This window comes from Manacus vitellinus, unplaced genomic scaffold (genome assembly GCF_001715985.3).
Source record: "Manacus vitellinus isolate BGI_N305 unplaced genomic scaffold, ASM171598v3 scaffold_54_pilon, whole genome shotgun sequence".
In the NCBI taxonomy this organism is placed as follows: Eukaryota; Metazoa; Chordata; class Aves; order Passeriformes; family Pipridae; genus Manacus; species Manacus vitellinus.
The window spans coordinates 2,305,662-2,326,464 of NW_021940645.1; the positions used below are offsets into that span (position 1 = coordinate 2,305,662).

Genomic DNA, 20,803 nt, shown 5'->3' on the forward strand with positions numbered 1-20,803 from the left:
TCAGTTATTGGAGGGAGGCAGTTCTCTTCCCATGCCATGCCACCCTTCTTCTAGTCATGTACAGTCCCAAGTGCAGAGGACTTTGTGTGGTCAGACTGTCCACTCTTGCCATCAGCACTGTTTTCCATAGTTCAGGAGCTCTGGCGTTGTGTGTTTGGCTTTAGTGTCCAGCAAAAGAGACCCTGTCGTCATCTCTGTAGCTGGAGACTGGGTTTGTGTGACCAAACAATGCAGACCACTGAGTTTGGATCCAAGGTCATTTTGTTTCCCTTAAGGGACAGCTGCTGAATGCTTTTTCTCTTGACATGAACTCGGGCTGCATCCAGAGCTGCTTGTAACAAGCCCTCCAGGGATACAGCTGAAAGTAGAGTTGTCCTGTTTGCAAGTTATTATTAGAAATTTTTCATCTCAAGATTCATGCTAGGGGGAGAACATGACACCAGCCAGGCAGTGAATCTGTCTGTCACAGTGTAAACATGACATTGTTTGAGAAACTGGTGAACTTTGAGTTTGGTGTGGTGGGCTCAGCTCATTTTCTCGTCTTCTCTGTAAGGCAGAAATATAAGAATCCCCATTTCATCTTCTTTCATGTTCCAGTTTGGTTTAAGAGAATCAGTCTGACCATCTGGCTCTGGCTCATTCTCCCCAACTTGCACACAAGTGGTGGTAACCTTTTGGATACTGCTGCTTCCCATATTCTTTCCAGCTAGAAAGTTTATCTCTGTCATGGGATTTGGCTTCTCACTTCACCTGGAGCTGACAAGTGTGTGTGTAAGATTTTATTCTGCACAAGTGGAGGTCCTTTCCAACCCCCAGGTGCATCAACTTCCAGAAGGTTTAGTGCCTGCAACTCTGGGCTAGCTTAATCCAGTCAGTGCAAAATGTGGAGCATCACCTCTGTTTGGAAATTGCATGTCTTTGTGACTCTGCATCTTGATCATCCCTAAAAACTCCCAAGTTGTGAGTTCTTAGACAGAGACCAAACACTGGAAGTGTGCAAGGCCTGGTGGATGGGGCTCTGAGCAACCTGATCTAGTGGAAGGTGTCCCTATTTGTGGCAGGGGGGTTGGAACATGGTGAACTATAAGGTCCCTTTCAGCCCAAACCATTCTGTAAGACTGGGTTTTTTAGGGTTCCATTGTCCTTGCTCAAGTACTTCAGTTGTCTTTCCTTAGCAGGAACGAGGAAGAGGCAGGACTTGCCTGCTGATGTGCATGTGCTGTCATCTCTGTCACCTGCAGTAGCTCACAGTGTGTGGCACGAAGCCCAAGGCTGCTTGCCACAAGATCCCTCTCAGCCAATCCTGCTGCAGGTTTTTCCATTATGATTGAAAGAATAACCAAGCTTGTCAATCTATTTTAAGAAAAGCTGTGTCTGTCTTGTGACCAGGGCTGGAGGGATTATACAACTAAGCTTCTTAGCAGTCTCTTCCCCAAGGGATGGAGAGCAGAGGGCTCTAAGCAGTAAGACCCATTCTTATTTTGTACAGTTTGAAGAATCAGAGCAATCTAGGTTGTAAGAAATGCATCATTCACTGAAAACCATGCTGTATCTGCTTTTGTTCACAGGGAGCCAATGCTAAATTCAACCTCCGTCTTGTTGGACCTGGTGGCATCTTCCGAGTGGTTCCCCAAACTGTCCTGAATGAGGCTCAGGTTACAATAATAGTGGAAAATTCTGCTGCTATTGACTTTGAAAGTTTCAAGGTGTTAACCTTCAAGGTACTTTTCAGGTCCTCTTTGTCAGTGTATACATTGCGGGTATGATGGCTTCTGTATCTGAGGTTATTTAGCTTCTTAATCCATCTGGAGCTGTCTGATGCATTGTCAGTGACATGATATTACATGTAAGGGAAACTCATTTCTGCCTCTGGTTCATCACCTTCCCAAGGTTTAATGGATGCATCTGTGGACTGATTTAGCCTGGTCAGTGCACAGTGTTGATTTTTATCTCTCTCTGGAAACTGTACATGTTGGTGGCTCTGAGTCATTCTAGGCTGAACCCTGAGGGTGTTATTTCTGCTCTCACAATAATAAATTCACAGGATGAAATCCTGATTTCTCTGGAGCCAGAACTTTACCTGCTTAGTGCTAAGTAATTTGATGCATGATCATACTTTTGAATGTTGGCAGGCTGAAGACCCCAGCTGACTGGAAGATAATTTCCCAAAATTGCTCACTGCCTTTGTCAGAATCTATCTATGTTATGGCCTTTTGCAGGCTGACCTGAGGCTCACCCATGCTCTAAACCAGCCATGCAAGAACCAGCTTTCATCCAAAAACTGAAACCTTCCATTATCACCTTCCCTGATGGATTCTCTGGCTCGTCAACAAGATAACTAAGTAGTCTGGTTTTGTGTCAGCTGCCTCTGAACATCAGTGTAGATGGTTCAGTTCTAATCGCAAAGAATTGCATAGAAAATCAGTTTAAAAAAAAATGCCAAAATTATCAAGTTGAGTATTAAAATATGCTAGTTTTGTAATGTACAGAAAGTGGAATTTTTTGCACGGTCCAGAAGCCAAAATTCCTGAATGTTGTTTTCCCCCTTCCTGTATGATTTGCTTTGTGTCCTTAGCAAGTTTCACTGCAGTACGTTTCACATCTCCTCTTGTAATGTTTCTTAGCCATTTTGAGCTTCATAGGTTACAGATGCTACAAAAATATGAGGCGTCATTACTGTACTAAAGTGAAAGATTCTGAAAGGGCCATAAAGTGCTACCAAAACTAATTACAATAAGTGCACATTTATTCAGGTTAAACTACCGAAAGACCAGCAAAGGAGTTACACATGGCCTCCTCGTGAATACTAATAGAAATCAAAGTAGTTAATGTGATTTCCATGAATACCAAAAGAATTAATTACCAGGAAAAAGTATATATATATTCTTGTAGCTTAAACAGTTGCTAACTTTTTTTTTAAATGAAATTATTTCCACTGGAGAAAGATTTTCAGAAAATATTTCTAGTGGAGACCATAAGGCATTGCTTCAAAAGTGCAGCCTTTGTCTCAATTCCAAATGGAGAAGGTGCAGTTGGATGATATGGTAGCAATATATGGTAGCAAATACTTTATAAAGACCTCATTGCTGTCTTCATTTTCCTGAAAAGTTCAAATCACTTCCTACCCAGTTTCAGCTGCTAATGTACTAATTCTGGTTAGAATTTTGGATGAAATATTTTAATGTTTCTATTTAATGTGTATCTTACAGCAGCTTTGAGAAGTTATTTTCAGGGTTTTTTTTTCCTGTAAGCAATGATCCCTCTCCTCTGGTTTGTTTCTGAAGAGTAAAATGCCAGAGTGGAATTAAAGCTAATTCAACTGGGAGATGCACTGAAAAACTTCCTAAGCAAAGGCTACTAGAGAAATCTATCTTCCATTTGCTCTTACATGTAATTAGTAGTCAGGACTTCCTTCATTTTCAGCTGTCTAAGGGCTCAAGCAGTATGGCAGCTATGGTAATTCATGTGCCTCCAGCCTGGCCTCTTAGATCTCAAGTTCCTCTGTCATGGGGGCCAGATATTGCTGTCCCATCTTGTCATGAGCTGACATGCTTTGTGGGCCAGACCTCCTGCCTCCACCTCCTTCAGCTTAGAGTACACTGTGCCTTGGTAGGAGCCTGGACATTCTGCAGACACTCACATCTCCTGCAGAGAGGGACCAGATGAGGCTGCTGTTATCTCCAATTGCCAAATCAAACTCTATTTAAAAATTTACCTGTCACTTTTAAGATTGCATGTCAGTTTGCTCTTCTGGATATTGAGTTAAAAGTTGATATGTAGTCCTGCAGAGTAATAGTTCTATGCTAATTTTTTTCTCTCTGCATAAAACAAACAACACAGATCTGCATAAGATACTGCAGGCAAGTAAGCTGACAAAAATTCCTCCCTGAAGGAAGATGTTTTCAGCATGTTGACATAGCTGGACTGTGGCTGCTAAAAGGAGAGGAAATAAAAATTAGTGTAGAAAACAAAGTAAAAATACTAAGCTCTCATAAGGTATTCTAAGATGGGCTGATCCCAGCAGCAAAGATTATTTCACTGCAGATATTATAATTTAGATATAGCTCCACATGCATGATAAGCACTAAGATTTTATCTCTGTCCTGCTCAAGGAGCTGAGATTGCTCATGGGGAGATTTTTGCTGATGTGTGTATAACTGTCCCTTCAAAGATTTCTTTTGCTGTGGCACCACCTGAGACTGCTAAACACAAAAGTTAGCACAGAGATGCAGTGACCAGGCTCGCCTTTTAGAGCAGATGTGTCCTGAGTAATCGCAAGCAATCCTTCGAGATTAATTTCTTCAAGTACCCTTTCACACTTTATTTCCAACCACTATAAATGTTCACACAGCAGGAACAGCCCTAGGAGATGATACTGAGATAGCCTTTTCCCTGTCTACTTAAACTGCTCCCCACCCTCCCTGTCACCTCGAGATGATAGAGGCATTCGAGTCTGGCAGAGCAGGGGCTGGAGCACAGTGTGTACCCCCAGGCCAGTCAGCAGTGCCACTGCTGTTGAGCATCATATGGAGCTGTGCCATGGTGAGAGAGTCTGAGGGCCCAGCGAGTGATTAAAACCTGTGCAGCCAGATTTTTCAGCTGAGCCTGTCATGTCTCAATTAGTGTCCTGCTCACCAGTCTGTTACTGGTGTGCTGTCCCCAGTAGGGTCCTAGAGCCCACATGCTTTGTGTTAACTAGGTCTCTGCCCAGTCATGGAAACCAAACATTAGACCATGGTTCATGGTGTTAGTCATTTGGATGCAGCCAGGGCAGAGCCCAGGACTGATGTCCTGGTGCTGACTCTGTGTGATGCACACACCCAACAAGGACAGACAGCTGGGGCAGAGGCTGTGAAGGTCCTGGTGCCTTTCTGTTGCTGAAGCTGCTCTTCCTTGCTCAGCCACACACCGCCTGAGCTTGATGCTCTACCAGATCAGGTGTCTTACTGAACTTTTTGTGTTAAACTAAGAACAGGAGACAAAACATTCTGTGCTAAGTAGCTGAAGTCCTATGCTTATCTGTGGTTTTGGAAGTGACTCACCAAACACTTGCTTGGGTCTCTTCCCAAGAGGGGATGTGAGAACTCGACCTACTGAGAACTACCACATGCCAGATGCCTGGGTTATCCTCTTCCTTCTCTCTGATGGCTGCTCTTCCCTGCATCAATTAGCCGTGCGTTAAGGGGCAATGTGAGAACCCAACTTGCTAACCAAACAGTGCCAGCTACCCTCAGCTGAGGATCAGTTAGGCCTGTCACTAGCATTAAGCTCTGCTAACAGCCAGCCAGAACATCCATGCTGCTGGCTTCTCCCCATCCCTCGTTTAGCTGTATGTGGTTGCCTGTCCAGTCAGATGAGCAGAGTTAGGAGAATGTGGGGTGCCAGAGTTCTCTGTTCTCCTCAGAGATAGAGAAGCAATTCAAAAGCCCCTGTGGGTATCTGATACAGTCCTAATCTGTATGAGCAAGGGTAGAAGTCCCAAGAAGTCTGATAAGTAGGAATTCTCACAAACCTTGGGAAATGGGATTCTGCTGTGCGTGCCTGATGCTTGACCATCCAGCATTTGGGGTAGGGGTAATGCTGCTTCCAGACATCCCAGAGCACTGGTTCTCTCATCTCTTTACCCTGTTTGGTGTGGTTTATTGTCCTAACTTCTCTCCTTAGCTTCTTGCGATAGAGGTGAACACGCCGGAGAAATTCAGCTCGACGGCTGACATAGTGATTCGCTTGCTGGACACCAACGACAACGTCCCTAAGTTCTCCTCTGACTACTACATTGCCAGGATCCCTGAGAACTCCCCAGGGGGCTCAAACGTGGTTGCTGTTACAGTAAGTTTCATTCACCTCTTAAGAAATGCTCTCTCTTCTGTGTTTCTGTGAAGACTGTTCAAGTACCTTAAAAATAGTGGACAGAGGCAAGTAGTAAATCCTACTCGCTATTCAGCTTCCAGACTGAACTCCAATTCCCTTCCAGAATACACACACACACAAAAAAAAAAACCCACTTCTGGAAAAAATAAGGTTTTAGGCAAACGTTTTCCAGAACAACAAATTTACTTTGGTTTTTAATTAAAGGCCATCTGCTTTTAAGACAAATCACATGGCCTGTGAGTACTAAGAAAGCCCCAGCCAAATCAGTGTCCAGTGGGAAGATTCAGTTATGGCTAAGCAGAATTGGATTTACTGGATTTGCTTGCTTAAGTAGGAGTAAAAAGAAAACAACATGGCTGCTTAGTAGGTATTAGTCTCCTCCTCCTGGGAGGAATCTGACTGCTAAATGCATAATTAAACAGTTAATGAAGGCAGGGACATAACATTAAAATGTTTAGGGCTGGGACAAACATATGATACGTATGTAAGTATCTTCTCATAGTGGGAAAAATATGCCTATAGATTTTCCAGTTATCTCACATTTTCATAGGAAGAAAGTCAGGGTGTTACATGGGCCCTGTGTGGTGGAGGAACATTTCCAGCTGTCAGTGTGAGCTGTATCTCTTTATTGCAGCTGCTGGGACTGGAAGCAGACCTCATGTCACACAGCCAAAAAAGCTGCTGGCCACTTGGGGCTCAATGGGTGATGCAAGTCACCTTGAACAGGTCTCATGGGTAAGGATGGTGGAGGCAGGTTGCCAGAGATCTCCAGCACAGGCTGGCTACAAGTAAGAAAGAAAATTAAATAATTGGAATAACAAAGTGCTGAAGTCAAATTTTAGGGATGGAAGAATCAAAAATAAGTTGGACATAAACAGTGCAGAAAATATTATTAGAGGAAGCTAATAAGAAAGCTTTAGAAAACAGAGACTCCTAAACATCACTATCTTAGAGGTAAGGGGAATAAAAAATTCTAGGAGGTGGGCAGCAAAAAAAAGGCAATTTAAAAAATGTTTGCAGAAACAACAAAACTAGCCATTCTGAGCCAAAGTTCACAGGACAACGTAGCTGAGGAGTCTGTGTAAAATTTAGTCATGTGCTGTCAACCTGACCCAGATTCACAAATATACTTGAAAAACTAAGATGCTCCAAGTACGCAGAATGGCAATTCTGGAAGAAGCCCCAAGTGTGCAAATGTTTTAGGAAAAGCTAGACAGTACTAAAGTCAGCTGCGGTCAAAATGGTGAGGTGAGAGAATCTGACAAGCTCGTGCCAAAGAACAAAACAACCCCTGTCAGTAGGGATGCAGGTGTGTTATGTTAACCATGCAGGAAGCAAAGACATTGTTCCAGTTTTCAAATATTCAAACAGGAAGATGAATGAATCAGCCACTGCCACCATGAGTTTTGATGGCCAGATACAACAGTATAATATAACACCTCCTCAGAGCTATCAGAGAGGCAAGAGCTTATGGAAATAGCTGCTACCAAATCAATAGCTTTCCTAATCCTGAGCTAAGAGAGGAAGCCAACAAGAGTATGAAACAAAGATATCATCTGGCATAGTATTTGCGTTACTAAAAGTCACACAGGCACAAGAGTGATTAAAACATAAACAAAGCTGAAATATTGTGTATAGATTGAAACATTTGTTATGCATTACTTTAAATTGAATCAATTAAACAAGCAGAAGCTTAAAAATACTCTATATAAAGTAAATAATTTTGCCTAGGGAATATTCATTAATGTTTAACTGATAATTAGGGAGGCTTGAGAGCGGACAGTGTGTTCACATCATTGAGATTATCTCCATCTCTGTCGAAGGAGAATGAGGTAACTGTGGATGGATGGGGCCATCTAGCGTTGCTCTCCCTGCCAGAGTCCCCAGGCACCGAGGACAGGCGGCATCTGAACAGCATTCCTGGGACTGGCAGTGACATTTCCCGGTGTTAGATTGTGCAGATTTGCTCATGCGATTTCCCACTAAAAGTGTGATGACAAAAAGAGGGAAACGCATTTGGGTTTTTCACGGCCTGTTGTTAAAAGGGAAATGAAACATTTGGTTTTGCATTTCAGTAAAGGATGACTCTGTTTTCCTTTTCTTCAGGCTACAGATCCAGATTCAGGGCTTTGGGGAGAAATCAAGTACTCTATCTATGGAACAGGAGCAGATCTGTAAGTAATACGTAAATAAATGAAAATATATAATCTCTAAGCAGAGGTTTTAAGGAATTTTAGAAAAAACTAACATGCTTATTCTCGACCTGCTCATTTCCAAGGACGTTTATGCCATGTTCTTTGTGAGTTCTCTGAAAACAACAACGAAAGAACTAATGTGATCATTAAACATCTGCTTCATGAACCCAAGGAATTTTATCCACAAACCCCCAAAGACACATAAGACAGCTGAAGTATCTACATACAGGATTTTTCAATCACTATTTGAAAAACGCCTGTAAGAGAAAGAGGAGGGTTTGGCCTGATTGTGAAAAGTCAGTTCTGGAAAAAAAAAATCCCTTGTTCTTTCCTCTTGCCTGTCCATATGGCTGTACAAATAGTTCAGTTTCAACTCTTGTCAAAATAAATCAAAGAAGACAAGACATTCAAGAATATAAACTTCAACTTTGGAGATCAGCTGTTTTGGATGTTATATTTAAACCTAATAGTCCTGCATCAGGGAAGAAAAAAATCTGATGCCTACATGATTTGGTAATGATGCCTACCGCTCTCTCACTGTCTTTGGGGGCACAGTGCTGGGGGAGAACATCTCTGTCACTGTGTCCATCCCAGCGTGGCCCATCCCAGCATCTGGCCCATTGGCTGGGGCTCCCAGACGTGGCTGGCATCAGTGACATGGCTGTCACAGATATTACTGATGGATCCTGCAGCTCCTGGACGTGGTGGGGCTGCAGGGCAGAACACTGGAAATGAATGAGCTTTTCAGGCACTCATCCCCAGAATCCGTTTTTCTCTGCACGTTATCCACGTGGAGCTAAAGCTGAACTCTTCTTGTAAAGGTGAAAGCTGTTTAGGGGACACAATCAAAGTCCAAAATCCAAGATGTTAAGGGTGAATCTCTTCTGTAGCCAGAAGGATACACATATAGGAGCATTTCCACGATGGATTATTTTCAGCCTCCTCACTAAGTCTTTAAGCTAGCTGCTAACTGCAGAGAGACAAGCAAGAAAAGGTCATGTCATGCAGGCAGACCTCTTAGGTTTAGAATGTAGCAGCTGGTGCAAAGAAGCTTGTGAAGGTTGTTGACAAAGGATTTAGGAGACAAAATATAAGTGCAACTTTATTTTGATTGGCATTATGGGGATGCTCAGACTTGCTGTTCTTATGCTGTTGAATGAGGAAATCATAATGTGAAGACTTTTTTTCTTCCTTCTAAAGTATTCTTTAATTCTCTTGTGCCAGAATGGCATAGCTGTGAAAGGCTGGATTGATTTTCTAGTTCTAGCATCTCCAGATCTGCTGAACACACAGTTTGATGCAAATTTGAGAATTTCAGTTAGAGGTATGATGTTTTATGTCTTGGGTGTTACATCAGTGGATGTGCAGTTACACAGGCAGAAAAATGAATTGTACTAGAGTAAGATAAATAGTGTTAACTGTTGAAGATAAAAACATTATGCTGATAATTTTATTTTGGTAATCCAAGCTGCCAGTGGGAGTGTTTCTATTTTTCCACTAAAATGGGAGTGATGAGAGTACTCTCTGCATGGTTAGACTGGGTCGGGTGCTAAGGAGGCACTTAGCACAGGCACTGTCTCCTACCTAGAGTTTGCACAGCTATTTCCACCTCCAGGTCTTGGCTCTCATCAAAATTTGTGTCTTTATTTAATAGGGTAATGAGAATAACTGAAGATTCTGGATTACTAAGTGCCCCTTTTATAATCACTTTCAATTGCATTCACAGTGGGAATACAGAAAATATTTTGTTATCCTGTACATTAATCAAAGGGTATATAAAAGCTTTCATCTGTTAAAAGCCCTACTGCTTGGAGTCTACATCAGCAGTCCATTTTAAAAAGGTACTGCATTGGTATCCTCTCTATAAATCCAAGCTTTGGGCTGACACTTTTGACAGTGTCTCAGTAATTACAAATGTGTAGAATTGAACTTGAAACAGATAAATCTGAACACCCACTCCATCCCAGTGCCAGTCTATGGAAAAGTGATTGTTTTTGGAGAAGATAATTTGCCCTGCAGTTTGGGAGATTTGACAGCAGACATTTTTCTTACCCATTCTGAGAAGAGCTTAACTATGATATGCAGCACACTTCCCTTAACTATCCAGGTGATATAATAAATCTTAATTTATGCAGGACGTGATCTAATACATTGTACTGTTAAACTGGGGAAAAAAAAAGGCAAAAACAGGCTTAATGTTTTAATGCAAGGAAATCACTCTGGGAGAAGGCCATCACACCGAGCATTTACCGAGGACAAAGACTTTTAACAGAAAATGCAGCTAAAATGGCTAATGCACAACAGATAGAAACACACAAGACACTGATAGTTCTCTGATTTTCAAACCCAAAGGAACTAGACAAAAAATAGGTAGAGCAAAGGATTTGGAAACATCAGCCAGACAGGAGTTAGGTGAAGAGAACCACTCTTTGGGCACAGCATTTCAGTGTTTACAGCCTGAGGCAAAGTTGGGCTCTAAGCATGCATTAAGTGACCAAAAAACCCAAAAGTCTTTTCTTGCTTCTTTTCCAGGTTCCTAATCCACCCATCAACAGGCATAATTTACACCCAACCCTGGGCTGTGTTAGATGCTGAAGTGAACTCCAAGTATAATTTCTATGTGAAAGCAGAGGACACAGATGGAAAATACAGCTTGGCTGAAGTGTTTATCACCGTGCTAGATGTCAATGACCACTCTCCAGAGTTCAATGAAAACATCCAGGAAAAGACTATGATCATTGGGTCACCGGTGAAGATAGAGGTGAGGGACAGCACTATGTGTCACTGAGCAGAGCTCTCTGGAAAAGCCCCAGCTCTGCTGTTTATTCTGAGGGGTCATGATGAATGTCTGAAAGCTGGCTTTTCCTGCAGCTTTATTTTGCACATCCATTTGGATGTAACAAATGGATTAAAGTGTGAATTATAGTATTTACAGGCTGCTGAGAAGGAGAAATAAATTCCATAGGCAAAATATAAAATGCTTTTACAGTATTTGAACCATCAGCTGGTGGAGGACTATATAGTCATCATAAGAAGTCCAAATAAGATGAGTGAATGAAAGTACAGGGTTTTGAATACTTAACCTTCCTGACACCCTTTGTGCTCAACCACACAACTTATTTCCCTTTGCTTTGTAGAAATGTATTCATTGATCCAGTGTGGAACAGAAGGTAAAAAAATGCAATAACAATTCACAGGCAAAGGAGCAGAACATCCTATGTTACACATATTTGAATGCGTATCGTGAAGCCTGATTGCACAACATATAATGTTAGTAGAATAAATAACACAGCACAAAAATTAAGGCAGCTATAGTTTATGGCATGGAGCTAATTCCATTGTTCTCTATCACTTCACATTTGTCCTCCACGCTGTGTAAGAAGTTCCCCCACAGTGGACCATTTGCATTCTACAGATAGGTTATAGTTCAGTTTTTCCTCTGATTATATTTAATCTCACATAGAAATCACTTATACAAAAAGAACTCTAGACCTGCTGTTTTGCACTAGAAAATGTAGCATAGCTTCCAAGATAAAATAAAAGCAGCCCAGTCATGGCACAGATATTATCAGAAGTGAATGCTCAGGAGCTTTTTGTCCTCAGGCAAAGATATAAATAATAACACCTTTGTTTTTCACACTTCCCCTCCCAGGCTATAGATCAAGATGCAGAAGAACCCAACAATATCGTGGATTATTCCATCATGCAAGCAGACCCAGCCAACGTGTTTGACATAGACCAAAGCACTGGGGAAATCAAGCTGAAATCCTATATTCGTTCCCTAGACATCATCCACAACATCACAAAAAACAAAGACTGCATATGGTCATTGGTGGTACAGGCCAAAGACCGAGGCTCCCCGTCCTTCAGTACCACGGCAGTTCTGAAGATTGATATCACAGAAGAGGTAAGCAAATGTTTTAGAAAAATCCTCAGGTGAGACCATCCTTGAGAGGCACCAAAGGGCAGGCATTGCTTGCTCCCTGTCTGAGACTTTGTTGCTAGCTCTGTTTTGTAGAGTGTTTCTAGAACCTTGTGGTGAATTTGGATTCTACGGCCACAAATGTAAAAGATATTTTGATCAGAAATATTGTAAAGGTACAAAGGTAGGAGCATAACGTGATTGGAAGATGAATTTCTTGTTAGAGATAGATGTAAATTAAGGACTATAGACTCCTGAGAGTAAAGGTAAATCCTAACTGCTAAATTTTTGGGGTGTTTTTTTCATTCAGGAGAAGAAAAAAATCATTTTCCTTACAAAAATGAGTGGAAAGTAGCTGGGACCAGAATGAAATAAATCAGAGTAGTTGTGCAAGTCAACATAAATGACATAGGAAGAAGTAAAAAAAACTTTATAGAAATGCTTTAAAGTACTTAGAATTTCGGATGTGAGTTTAATAACTGAAGTATTATTAGCAGATGAAAAAAGAAGACTCTAAAAGATAGACCGTGTAGGTTGAGAGTCTCCTTTTAGTCCAACTTTTGTGTCAGCCAAAGAAGGAGCAGCGATTTATGGTGTGCAGCGCATGCTTGCATGATTCTTAGTTATTGTAACCGCCTTGCCATGCCTTTAAGTAGGTACCAGCAGGGAGGAAATGGGCTTTAAAGTAGATGAGAAACACATCATTAGCCTGACAGTCTCTGGACCACACACATACTGGGCAAAGATGCTAATCTCATCCTACAGATAGCAGCTGGCCATCTCTTTGTTTGGTCACAGTGCTCCCACTGCTCCTTTCTCTGTTACAATCTTCTTCTGTTTTCTCCATCTCCTCTTATTCTGCTGTTATTCCTTATGAACCACATTCATGTGATTGTTCTTGTACACAGTTCAGAGCCTGCTGCAAGGTAAAAGGTGTCCTCAGAGATCCCTTGAACCCATCAGCAAGATAAACTTGGCCACCAGCAACACAGGAGTATCTCCTGGTCCCTGATGTCAGTGCCTGTCCCACCAGGACCGCCAGAGGACTTGGGTCTGCCCTAGCAGGGGCTGCCTGTTGGGGCCAGCCAGCCCTGTTGCAGGTGACAGAGCTCGGCATGGGCAGAGCATGTCACTGCAAGGCTCTGCCACGTGGAGCTGGGGGGCTGTGCATGCTGGGTCTCTGTGACAAGTCTAGACATTTAGCCATTCCTACGTATGTAAAGGAAAAAAACTGCTTAACACTTTGATTTCTCACGGAAACATAAGTTGTGGTGGGGTTTATATAACAAATAAGAACTGCCGCCCGCAGCCAGCAGTGGGAGCACTTGCCCTCCCTGCCTTGCTTCCAGGCTTCTCAGGGTGCACATTCCAGGAGTGCGTGGCACCAGGTGGACCCAGGCACTGTCTCTGCTGTTGACCTTCAGCCTTCCCTGCCCTCCTGGATGAGCTGGTAACCTCTCCATTAACATGTGGGGCTAAGGTACAGAGCTGATGGGTGTGGAGTGCAGAGAGGGTGCCCCACGCCTCCTCTGCTGGGGGAGAGGGCGGCAAAGCTGATACTTTGGGATAAAGAGCTTCCTGGATTTCCTTCTAGCGCTTGAAGCAACAGCAGCACCTGATGAAAGAATGTGTCTCATATGAAGCCCCCTCTGTGCTTCCTCTTCTCTCCTCCAGAGGTACAGTTTTGGCAGGAAGTGAGGGAGTGCCTCTCCTGATAAAGTCTAAAGGGAAGCAGGGAGGACTGGGAAGACATGGATTCTTTTCAGTTTTTCCTTTCTTCCCATGTTCTTCTCAATGCCAAGTCCCAACACAGAGCCTGAGATAGCAACAGCATCTTCTTTCTTTGAGTAGGTCTCCTCAGCAGGATCTGGACTACTAATCTGATGTCACATCCTCCTTAAGCTTTTGTACATGTCTCCATTACTTCTTCCATTGCTTGCAATTATTTGTGTTGGTTTTGCTTAGTTTGGTTTGGTTTTATCCAACAGCATCACATCCTTTTGCAGAAACAGGTTTCAGTTTTCATGTGTGTGAGATGCAGTGCCAGTGTACAAAACCCTTGCTCATTCCCTGTGTCCCAGGGACAGTGTGTCCCAGTCACTGCTAACACTTTGTGAAGAAAACAATCTGTTAGTATAGGGATATTGCACACACACACACACACACTCTTTCTCTGAGGCTCTTACAAATGTACATTTCATCCCTCTGTGCTCTAGCTGTACAAAGGCTCTTATTTTGCTCTTTGGTGGACATTTATATATTACTGATTTTGGATAAGGAGGGTATTTTTGAATGCACCCTCTAGAGGTTTCCTGAAGTGTTAATCACAGTAAGTAATTAAATGGGCATATTTTCTAATTAACGTTTACCATTGCAATTAGCACAAGACCGTGCCCTTTGAGATGGATGCCTTGTGGCTAAGTTCAGCAGTAATGCACACCAAAAGGACCTTTTTCTCCTGGAATAATGCAGTGATAAAAAAATCCAGGGGCCTTTTAATTTAACTGAGTCTGATTTCATGGAAATTGGTATTGAGTGGCATCTGGTTATTTTCTATTCTTTCTCAACAGATTAAAAAACATCTGCTGGAAAAACCACTCTCTTTTCATCCTTATGTCTTACTCAGAAACCTGGAGCTGATTCCCGCTCCTGATCCTGAAGGTTGGCCTCATGAGGGCATCCCTCTGCCTCTTGACTCCACTGAGGTTCTGCAAATATAGGGGGGCGTTTATTTACACCTGTTCATGGACTGAGGATTAAGTCCATATTTAGACAACATAATCTGTAGTTCTTAATAGCTTTGGCCACTCATTTAGACTTCTAAATATAGCTGGTGAGTCTCAGTTTTAGATTGTCCTAATTGAAAGGTTCAACAAAAATCTTCTGTGAGTTAACATGGAGATGTCCTCCTCTAATCCTGACTCTGCAACCATGGGGACTATGGTTGATGACACTAAACAGCCTTTGCCACATTTGCAGAGCTGTTAGACTCTTCTTTCCACGGTTCCATGGACTTGAAAAAAGATTGCTTTGGTTTGAGAAGTCTTGCCCCATGCTGGTGTTTGTATTACAAAGTGATGTAAACACAGCTTTCATATACGGTGATAGCACTGCACTTTGGGATAAGCACTGTAGGGGCAGCCTGTGTTCTACCTCGGATCAGGAGTCACTTCTGAAGCAAATCTCCTCATCATCCCTACATGCTGTGGGATGGCCTGTGTCTCACATAGCTCCAAGCACACAAAGTGGACTTCTTTCAGATGAAAATGTATTTGGGGACACACTTAGTGTGCCTTGGCGCTAATAGGCAGTCCATTCCTGCAACAAGGCTGGAGCAAAACCCCAGAAATGCTGAATATGTGGATGTGGGGTCCTCAGAACCAGCTGGTTCATTGTACAGACCCACTTGCTCAAGTCCACGCAGCCTGAGTTGTCAGTAATAGAATCATAGACATGTTTAGGTTCGTAAAGGCCTTTAAGATCATCAAGTCCAACTGTTAACCCAACTCTACCAAGTCCACCACTAAACCATGTCCCTAAGTGCCACATGTTCAATAATCTGCAATAGCTTGATCTCTTAACAGCTTTGTCTACTTGCTTAGACTTTTAAATATAGCTGGTGAGCCTTAGCTGGTCTTGTGACTGAACAGCTCAACCACGCACTCCTGTTGGGTCCAGCTTTTGGATACATGGCCCACTTGCTCTGCTCACTGCCACCCATGCATTAGGAAAGGTTCTGGAGAAACTGCCACAGCAAAAAAACAGCAGTGAGCAGTGGTATTTTAACTCTTGTGATGCCTGTTAAGAAAGAAAATGTTTCTTTCAGCTTCTGGCCAACAGAGATATGGCAGCTTTCATTTCATTACGTATCTGCTTTTGTTTTATATGTGCTCTTTTGTATACACTCTTCAAAATACAGCATGCCTCTCATGAAAAAACAACAGCTTCAGCAATTACAAAGTGACACTATTTGTTGACCCAGCCCGGTGGAACTGCTGGTGATTGACAAAAGGATCTGAAGGTGTTTTAAATGTCCAGGGTAGTGCTCAGGGCCAACCTGCTTCAACTGACTTGTCCAAATGCTCTCAGACTTTCACTATTAGAATGTGCTCAGACCTTTCTCAGAGCTGTTCTGGGTATTAACTGACTGGGCCACAGTGATGGCACAGACAAGAACGCAGTTTTTTTGGTGACAAATGCACTTCCCATAAGCCTCTCTGAAGGCTGGCTAAGATGATGAAATTCCTGGGTTATTCCTCCTATTTTTCCTGTGAGTGTCACAGCCGTGACAAGTAGGAATTCTCCCACTGTGTGCTTACAAAATGCCTGATGTTTTTATGCAGACATTACAAAAGAGTTGTTATTCAAGGATAATTCTAGACAAAGCTTTGTATAGTACAGGTCCAGTAACTAGAAGAGAGGCTGAACCAGCTAACTCTTAATAGTTTTAGTTTTGGTATTAATTATCTCTTCATCACTGGAAGCTCTGAACAGGTGACAAACTTGCTGAGACCAGGGGGTTGAAAGAAGCCAAATGCTGAAACTACCCCTACAAGTTTCATCAGTTTTTACCCCTGCAACTGTAGTACACTAGCAACACGTACTTCTGTCTCATACCATTTATTCAAGGGTTTCAAATACCTAGTGAATAATTATCAGTGAGATACAGCATCTTCTTAAATATATGTCATCTTTCTCCTTGTGTTGGTCCTATGCTTTTCAGCCATCAGTGCCTCGCTACAAAATAAATCTTGACAACACTCATAACAAGTGGACTGATTTGAGGCCATGTACTTAACAAGGTTTTATCTGACACTTAATTCATCTGACTTTCATGTGAAGTTAAGTAAACCAGGGTAGAATTTCTGTCATCTGATGGGATTTAAGTACAAAAAAATCCGTGAAATGCAGATCCACAAAGCTGATGTGAATCTAAGCTCCACCAAAGTCATGGGCTGCTCTGCTTTTGGTTTCTAGGTCAGGTCCATTCCTAATCTATGTGCCATGCTGCTACCCTTTATTCCCCAATCAGCCAGGTGTTTATATGTGCTTCCTAACTTCTTTTGGTATTTCTGGATTCAGTTCGACATCTTTGCAACTGCCTCTTCTCCTGTGCCTAGTTCAACACTTAGCTCTCTTTATTTTATGGGCTCTCAATCCTATACACATTTCAGTCTAGTTCCCCAGCTGTATTTATAATAGATACTGGCCTCTTTCATATATAACCATGTGAGGGTTGACCATTTCTCTTATTTTTGATATTTCCAGATCAAGTCCAGGGTAAAATCCTATATTTTAGGCCTCAAGAAGCGTCCATGGACAATATTTGGAATATGCATGAGTGGCGTCCTTTCCACCATTTCTGTTACAATGGTGATCTCCACCATCATGTACTGGAAAAGTGTGAAAAGATCCAGGCTCCACCCGCAGGGCAAAATCCGCAAAATTATACGGGGACCTCCGAGACGTACAGTGTGCTAACCTGGGAAGTGAACTGGCCATTCATTTGTCCTTAATATGCCATATGTAGTGTATGTCATTTCTTATTTCTTTTCTTTCTGAAAACAAAGCTCTTTAGCTCTACTCATCTCCCCTACCTCAAAGAGTTTTGTTATGTCTGTAAAAGAGTACGTGAAAACAGAATGCAGCACATACCTGCTAACTATTCATTTGTACACTGCCGTTTTATAAAATGAAGTTTTCTCATATTCTTTTCAATGCCATGCTCAGTAATTGAGCCAATTATTTTTGTGCTCTGTTCTTGCAAGTTAAACAAGCACTGTGGTGACATGCAGGAATCTGTTCTAATTTAGTGGCAATACTTCTGTAAGCTTTTGTGTTCAACAGTCATCTACCTCACAGTATTAATTTGCCCAGTCTCCAGCCCTGTCTAAATTCTCCACCCTTGGACTGGCTCTTTGACTCTCATGTTTCTTAGAGACAACTTCAATCAGCCCTGCTTGTTACATATTTTGGACAAATGAAATTTCTGGGTCATTGTCTGTCCCCTAGAGTAAGTCATGTGTTTTCTTTGTACTCCTTTACAGACTCTTCACAAAGGGCCTATGGCCGCCTTTTTGATGCAAACTAAAGATAACCCCATGAAAGCCTTAGGAGTGCTAGCTGGTGTCATGGGCATAATGGTGCTGATAACTATCATGATCTCTACTGCCATGTTCTGGCGCAACAAGCGATCCAGCAAAATCATGCCGGTAAGAAGGATCATAAAAAAGAGACAGATCCCGCCATCCCGGACAGTCAGGATGGAGTGGCTGAAGTTCAAGAGGCCCAGCAATGCTGCGGAGAAGTTTGTCGTTGAGGATGATGTCAAGAGCCTACCTGAGAACAATGAGAACAGCAACAACAACATCCAAGTTACCCCCGTGCCACCATCAGCCCCCTTGCCCCCGCCACCCCCTGCCCTGGCTCCCAGGAGCGATACCCCAGGGTGGCGGGTGCCAACCGTGTCCGGCTCCCTCACTCCCAAGCATATAGTCAAGCCACCAAAGAAGAAAGGTCATAGCAGCACCCACAATGCCCTCGTGTCAGAGCTCAAAATGAGGTTTGAGAAGAGGAACGCAGCTACCGGGGATCCCCACATCTAGGTGCTCTCAGCAGCCCCCAGAGACTGCAGACTGTGGCTGTGCATGGATGTATTTACGTGCTGTGCTCCTCCCCCTGTCTGTCAGCACCCTGTGAACCGAGAGCAGCTCCTCACTGTGATAGCCACCCCTCACCTTCCACCAGGACCACATGCTACAGAGTCACCCCACCCACAGAAGTGCTGTGGTCTGTGTCCAGTCGCAACTGCAATTCCTTCAGCCCGTGTCCCACTGCTGCTCCCTCCCTGCAGCTGTCTGACTACGGTGCTGAGTACACCAACCACAGTCTCCCCAAGTGAACAGGGATTCAGGTTGCCCCCAGTTTGGAGATCTTTACCCAGAGCCTGGTCTTTCAAACAAGATGCTCTGCAGCCAAGGCCCTGGAAGATGCTGCTTCTGAGCTGGTCTGGCAGGTGGGTTTGAGGTGCCCAAAATCCCATCACTTCAAATCCCAAACCCCCTTTTGAAAGCATGAGCACCAAGTCAATGCACAGGTCTCCTACAGCAGTGACACTGCCCTGTCCTCAGGGTGTAACAAGCTTTGCAACAGCTGGCGGAGTGATGTGCTCACGGCCTGAGTACCTTCATTCCCAAAAGGTAAGCGGGCAGACTTGGAGAAGATCTTCATTTTCCTGCAGCTTATGCTGGGTTTTGCCAGAGTGCATTGACATGATGCTGCACTTTGCTTCTGCCCCGGACTTGGCTGCTGAGGAGGAGACAGGAGGGGCTTTTCAGCCTTCCCTAGACCAGCTGGGGCAAGATTGGAGCACAGAAGCTCAGTAGCAGCACTCTCAGTACTACCTCCTTCTGACACTGAGCCCCAAAAAAGGAGGAGCCCAGCAGGAGAAGGACACGGATAAATCCACAGGGAAGACAAGGTAAAACTGAGAGTCAAATGATAAGTGAAAAACATAGACAAGTGCTGCAAAGTCACATATGTTGGTCAGGGAAGTGTCTGGAAAGATCATGTGGTGTTGTACACTGCTAGCAGAAGGCGTCAAGGAATATATTTCATCACCTCTCCTGGCTTGTTCCAGGGACTGGTGAGTGCAAAATGAGGTTTCCATAAAATATTCTGGTTTGTCCTATCAGTATTTTTGAGTGAATTATGCAATAGTTAATGGGAAGGGGGGGAAGGTGGGAAGGTAGCTGACACCTTTTTTCTGTTATGTGACAGTAAAAAGCCCCTGAGGGCAGAGCACTTTTTTCACTGGATCTACCCCACAGTTTCTCCCTCATGTTTGTTTCTGAGGAGATGTTTTTCAGCTGGGCATCAGGCTGGGAAGAAGGCAGAATGGACTGGGCTGGCTGGGCACCCTGCACCCTCTGCCTGAGCTGGGCACCCTGCACCTTCTGCCTGAGCCCTGGCCCTGCAGAGAAGCTGTGCTGTCATGGATTGACACTGGGAACATCAAGATGGGGAACAAAGTCTACAGGACAGGACACTGTGTTAATTCAAAGGGTTCCTGAGAGTTCTCCAGCTGTCATTTCAGTTGAACCAGCAGACCTGGCACTCCAGATCTCCTCTTACTCCACTAGCTGGAAAAATTCCCTTTTTTTGCAGTAGGACTTCATCAGTTTAGGGGATAGATGGTTGAATAAGAAGTTACCCACTTACAGGGAAAATCCTGTATTTTTTAATTTCAATCCACCTAGAAGCCAGAGGGTGACCGTGGCTCATGTTACCCGTGGGCTGAGCCAGCAGCTGTAGCCAAGAGGTACAGCAGGGTCCCAGCTGGGGGCCATGAGAGCAGCACTGCACCCAGAACCTCTCCTGTCATGTCTCTCCTTTTCTCCACTGTTTTCTTGCTTATCCCTCACCCCTGGGGCAGTGTGGCCTAAGGCCAAGGCTCTGGTGTTGTGTGCAGTCACCTTGTCCTCATCCCCTGACTGTGAGCTGGTCAGAGGGAGGGGACATGCAGCCCCCTAACCCCTCTCTTGCTGCCCTGTGCAAGCACACGCCTTCTGCTGGTTGTGTCTCTGCCAGGGTCTGCAATGTTTCCTGAGGTTCCAAAAGTTTGTTGTTTATTCTCCATACTACTGTCTTCCTGATGTTGTTTTAAAGCCAGTATTCAGTGTGCATTCTCTAATGAGGAAAGCCTATAAAGACCATTCAATTAAGTGAGATTTAATAGGAATTACAGGCTTATAGTCTTAGAGATTATATTTAAGAGGCAATAAAGATGTTTTATTACTATGTTGTAAGACTCTTT

The 20,803-nt window shown here is 43.4% G+C and overlaps 1 protein-coding gene across 1 annotated transcript in view; it reads left to right on the forward strand.

Moving 5' to 3' along the window:
- The window catches only part of CDHR1 (cadherin related family member 1), a 43,533-nt gene extending 24,632 nt beyond the window's left edge, over positions 1–18,901 (forward strand). The window contains exons 12-17 of the mRNA XM_018081568.2: positions 1,569–1,721; positions 5,665–5,829; positions 7,978–8,045; positions 10,599–10,827; positions 11,719–11,973; positions 18,036–18,901. Coding sequence (XP_017937057.1) covers positions 1,569–1,721; positions 5,665–5,829; positions 7,978–8,045; positions 10,599–10,827; positions 11,719–11,973; positions 18,036–18,593 — 1,428 coding nt within the window. The 3' untranslated portion in view covers positions 18,594–18,901. The remainder of the gene's footprint in view (positions 1–1,568; positions 1,722–5,664; positions 5,830–7,977; positions 8,046–10,598; positions 10,828–11,718; positions 11,974–18,035) is intronic.
- Positions 18,902–20,803: the final 1,902 nt, after the last annotated feature.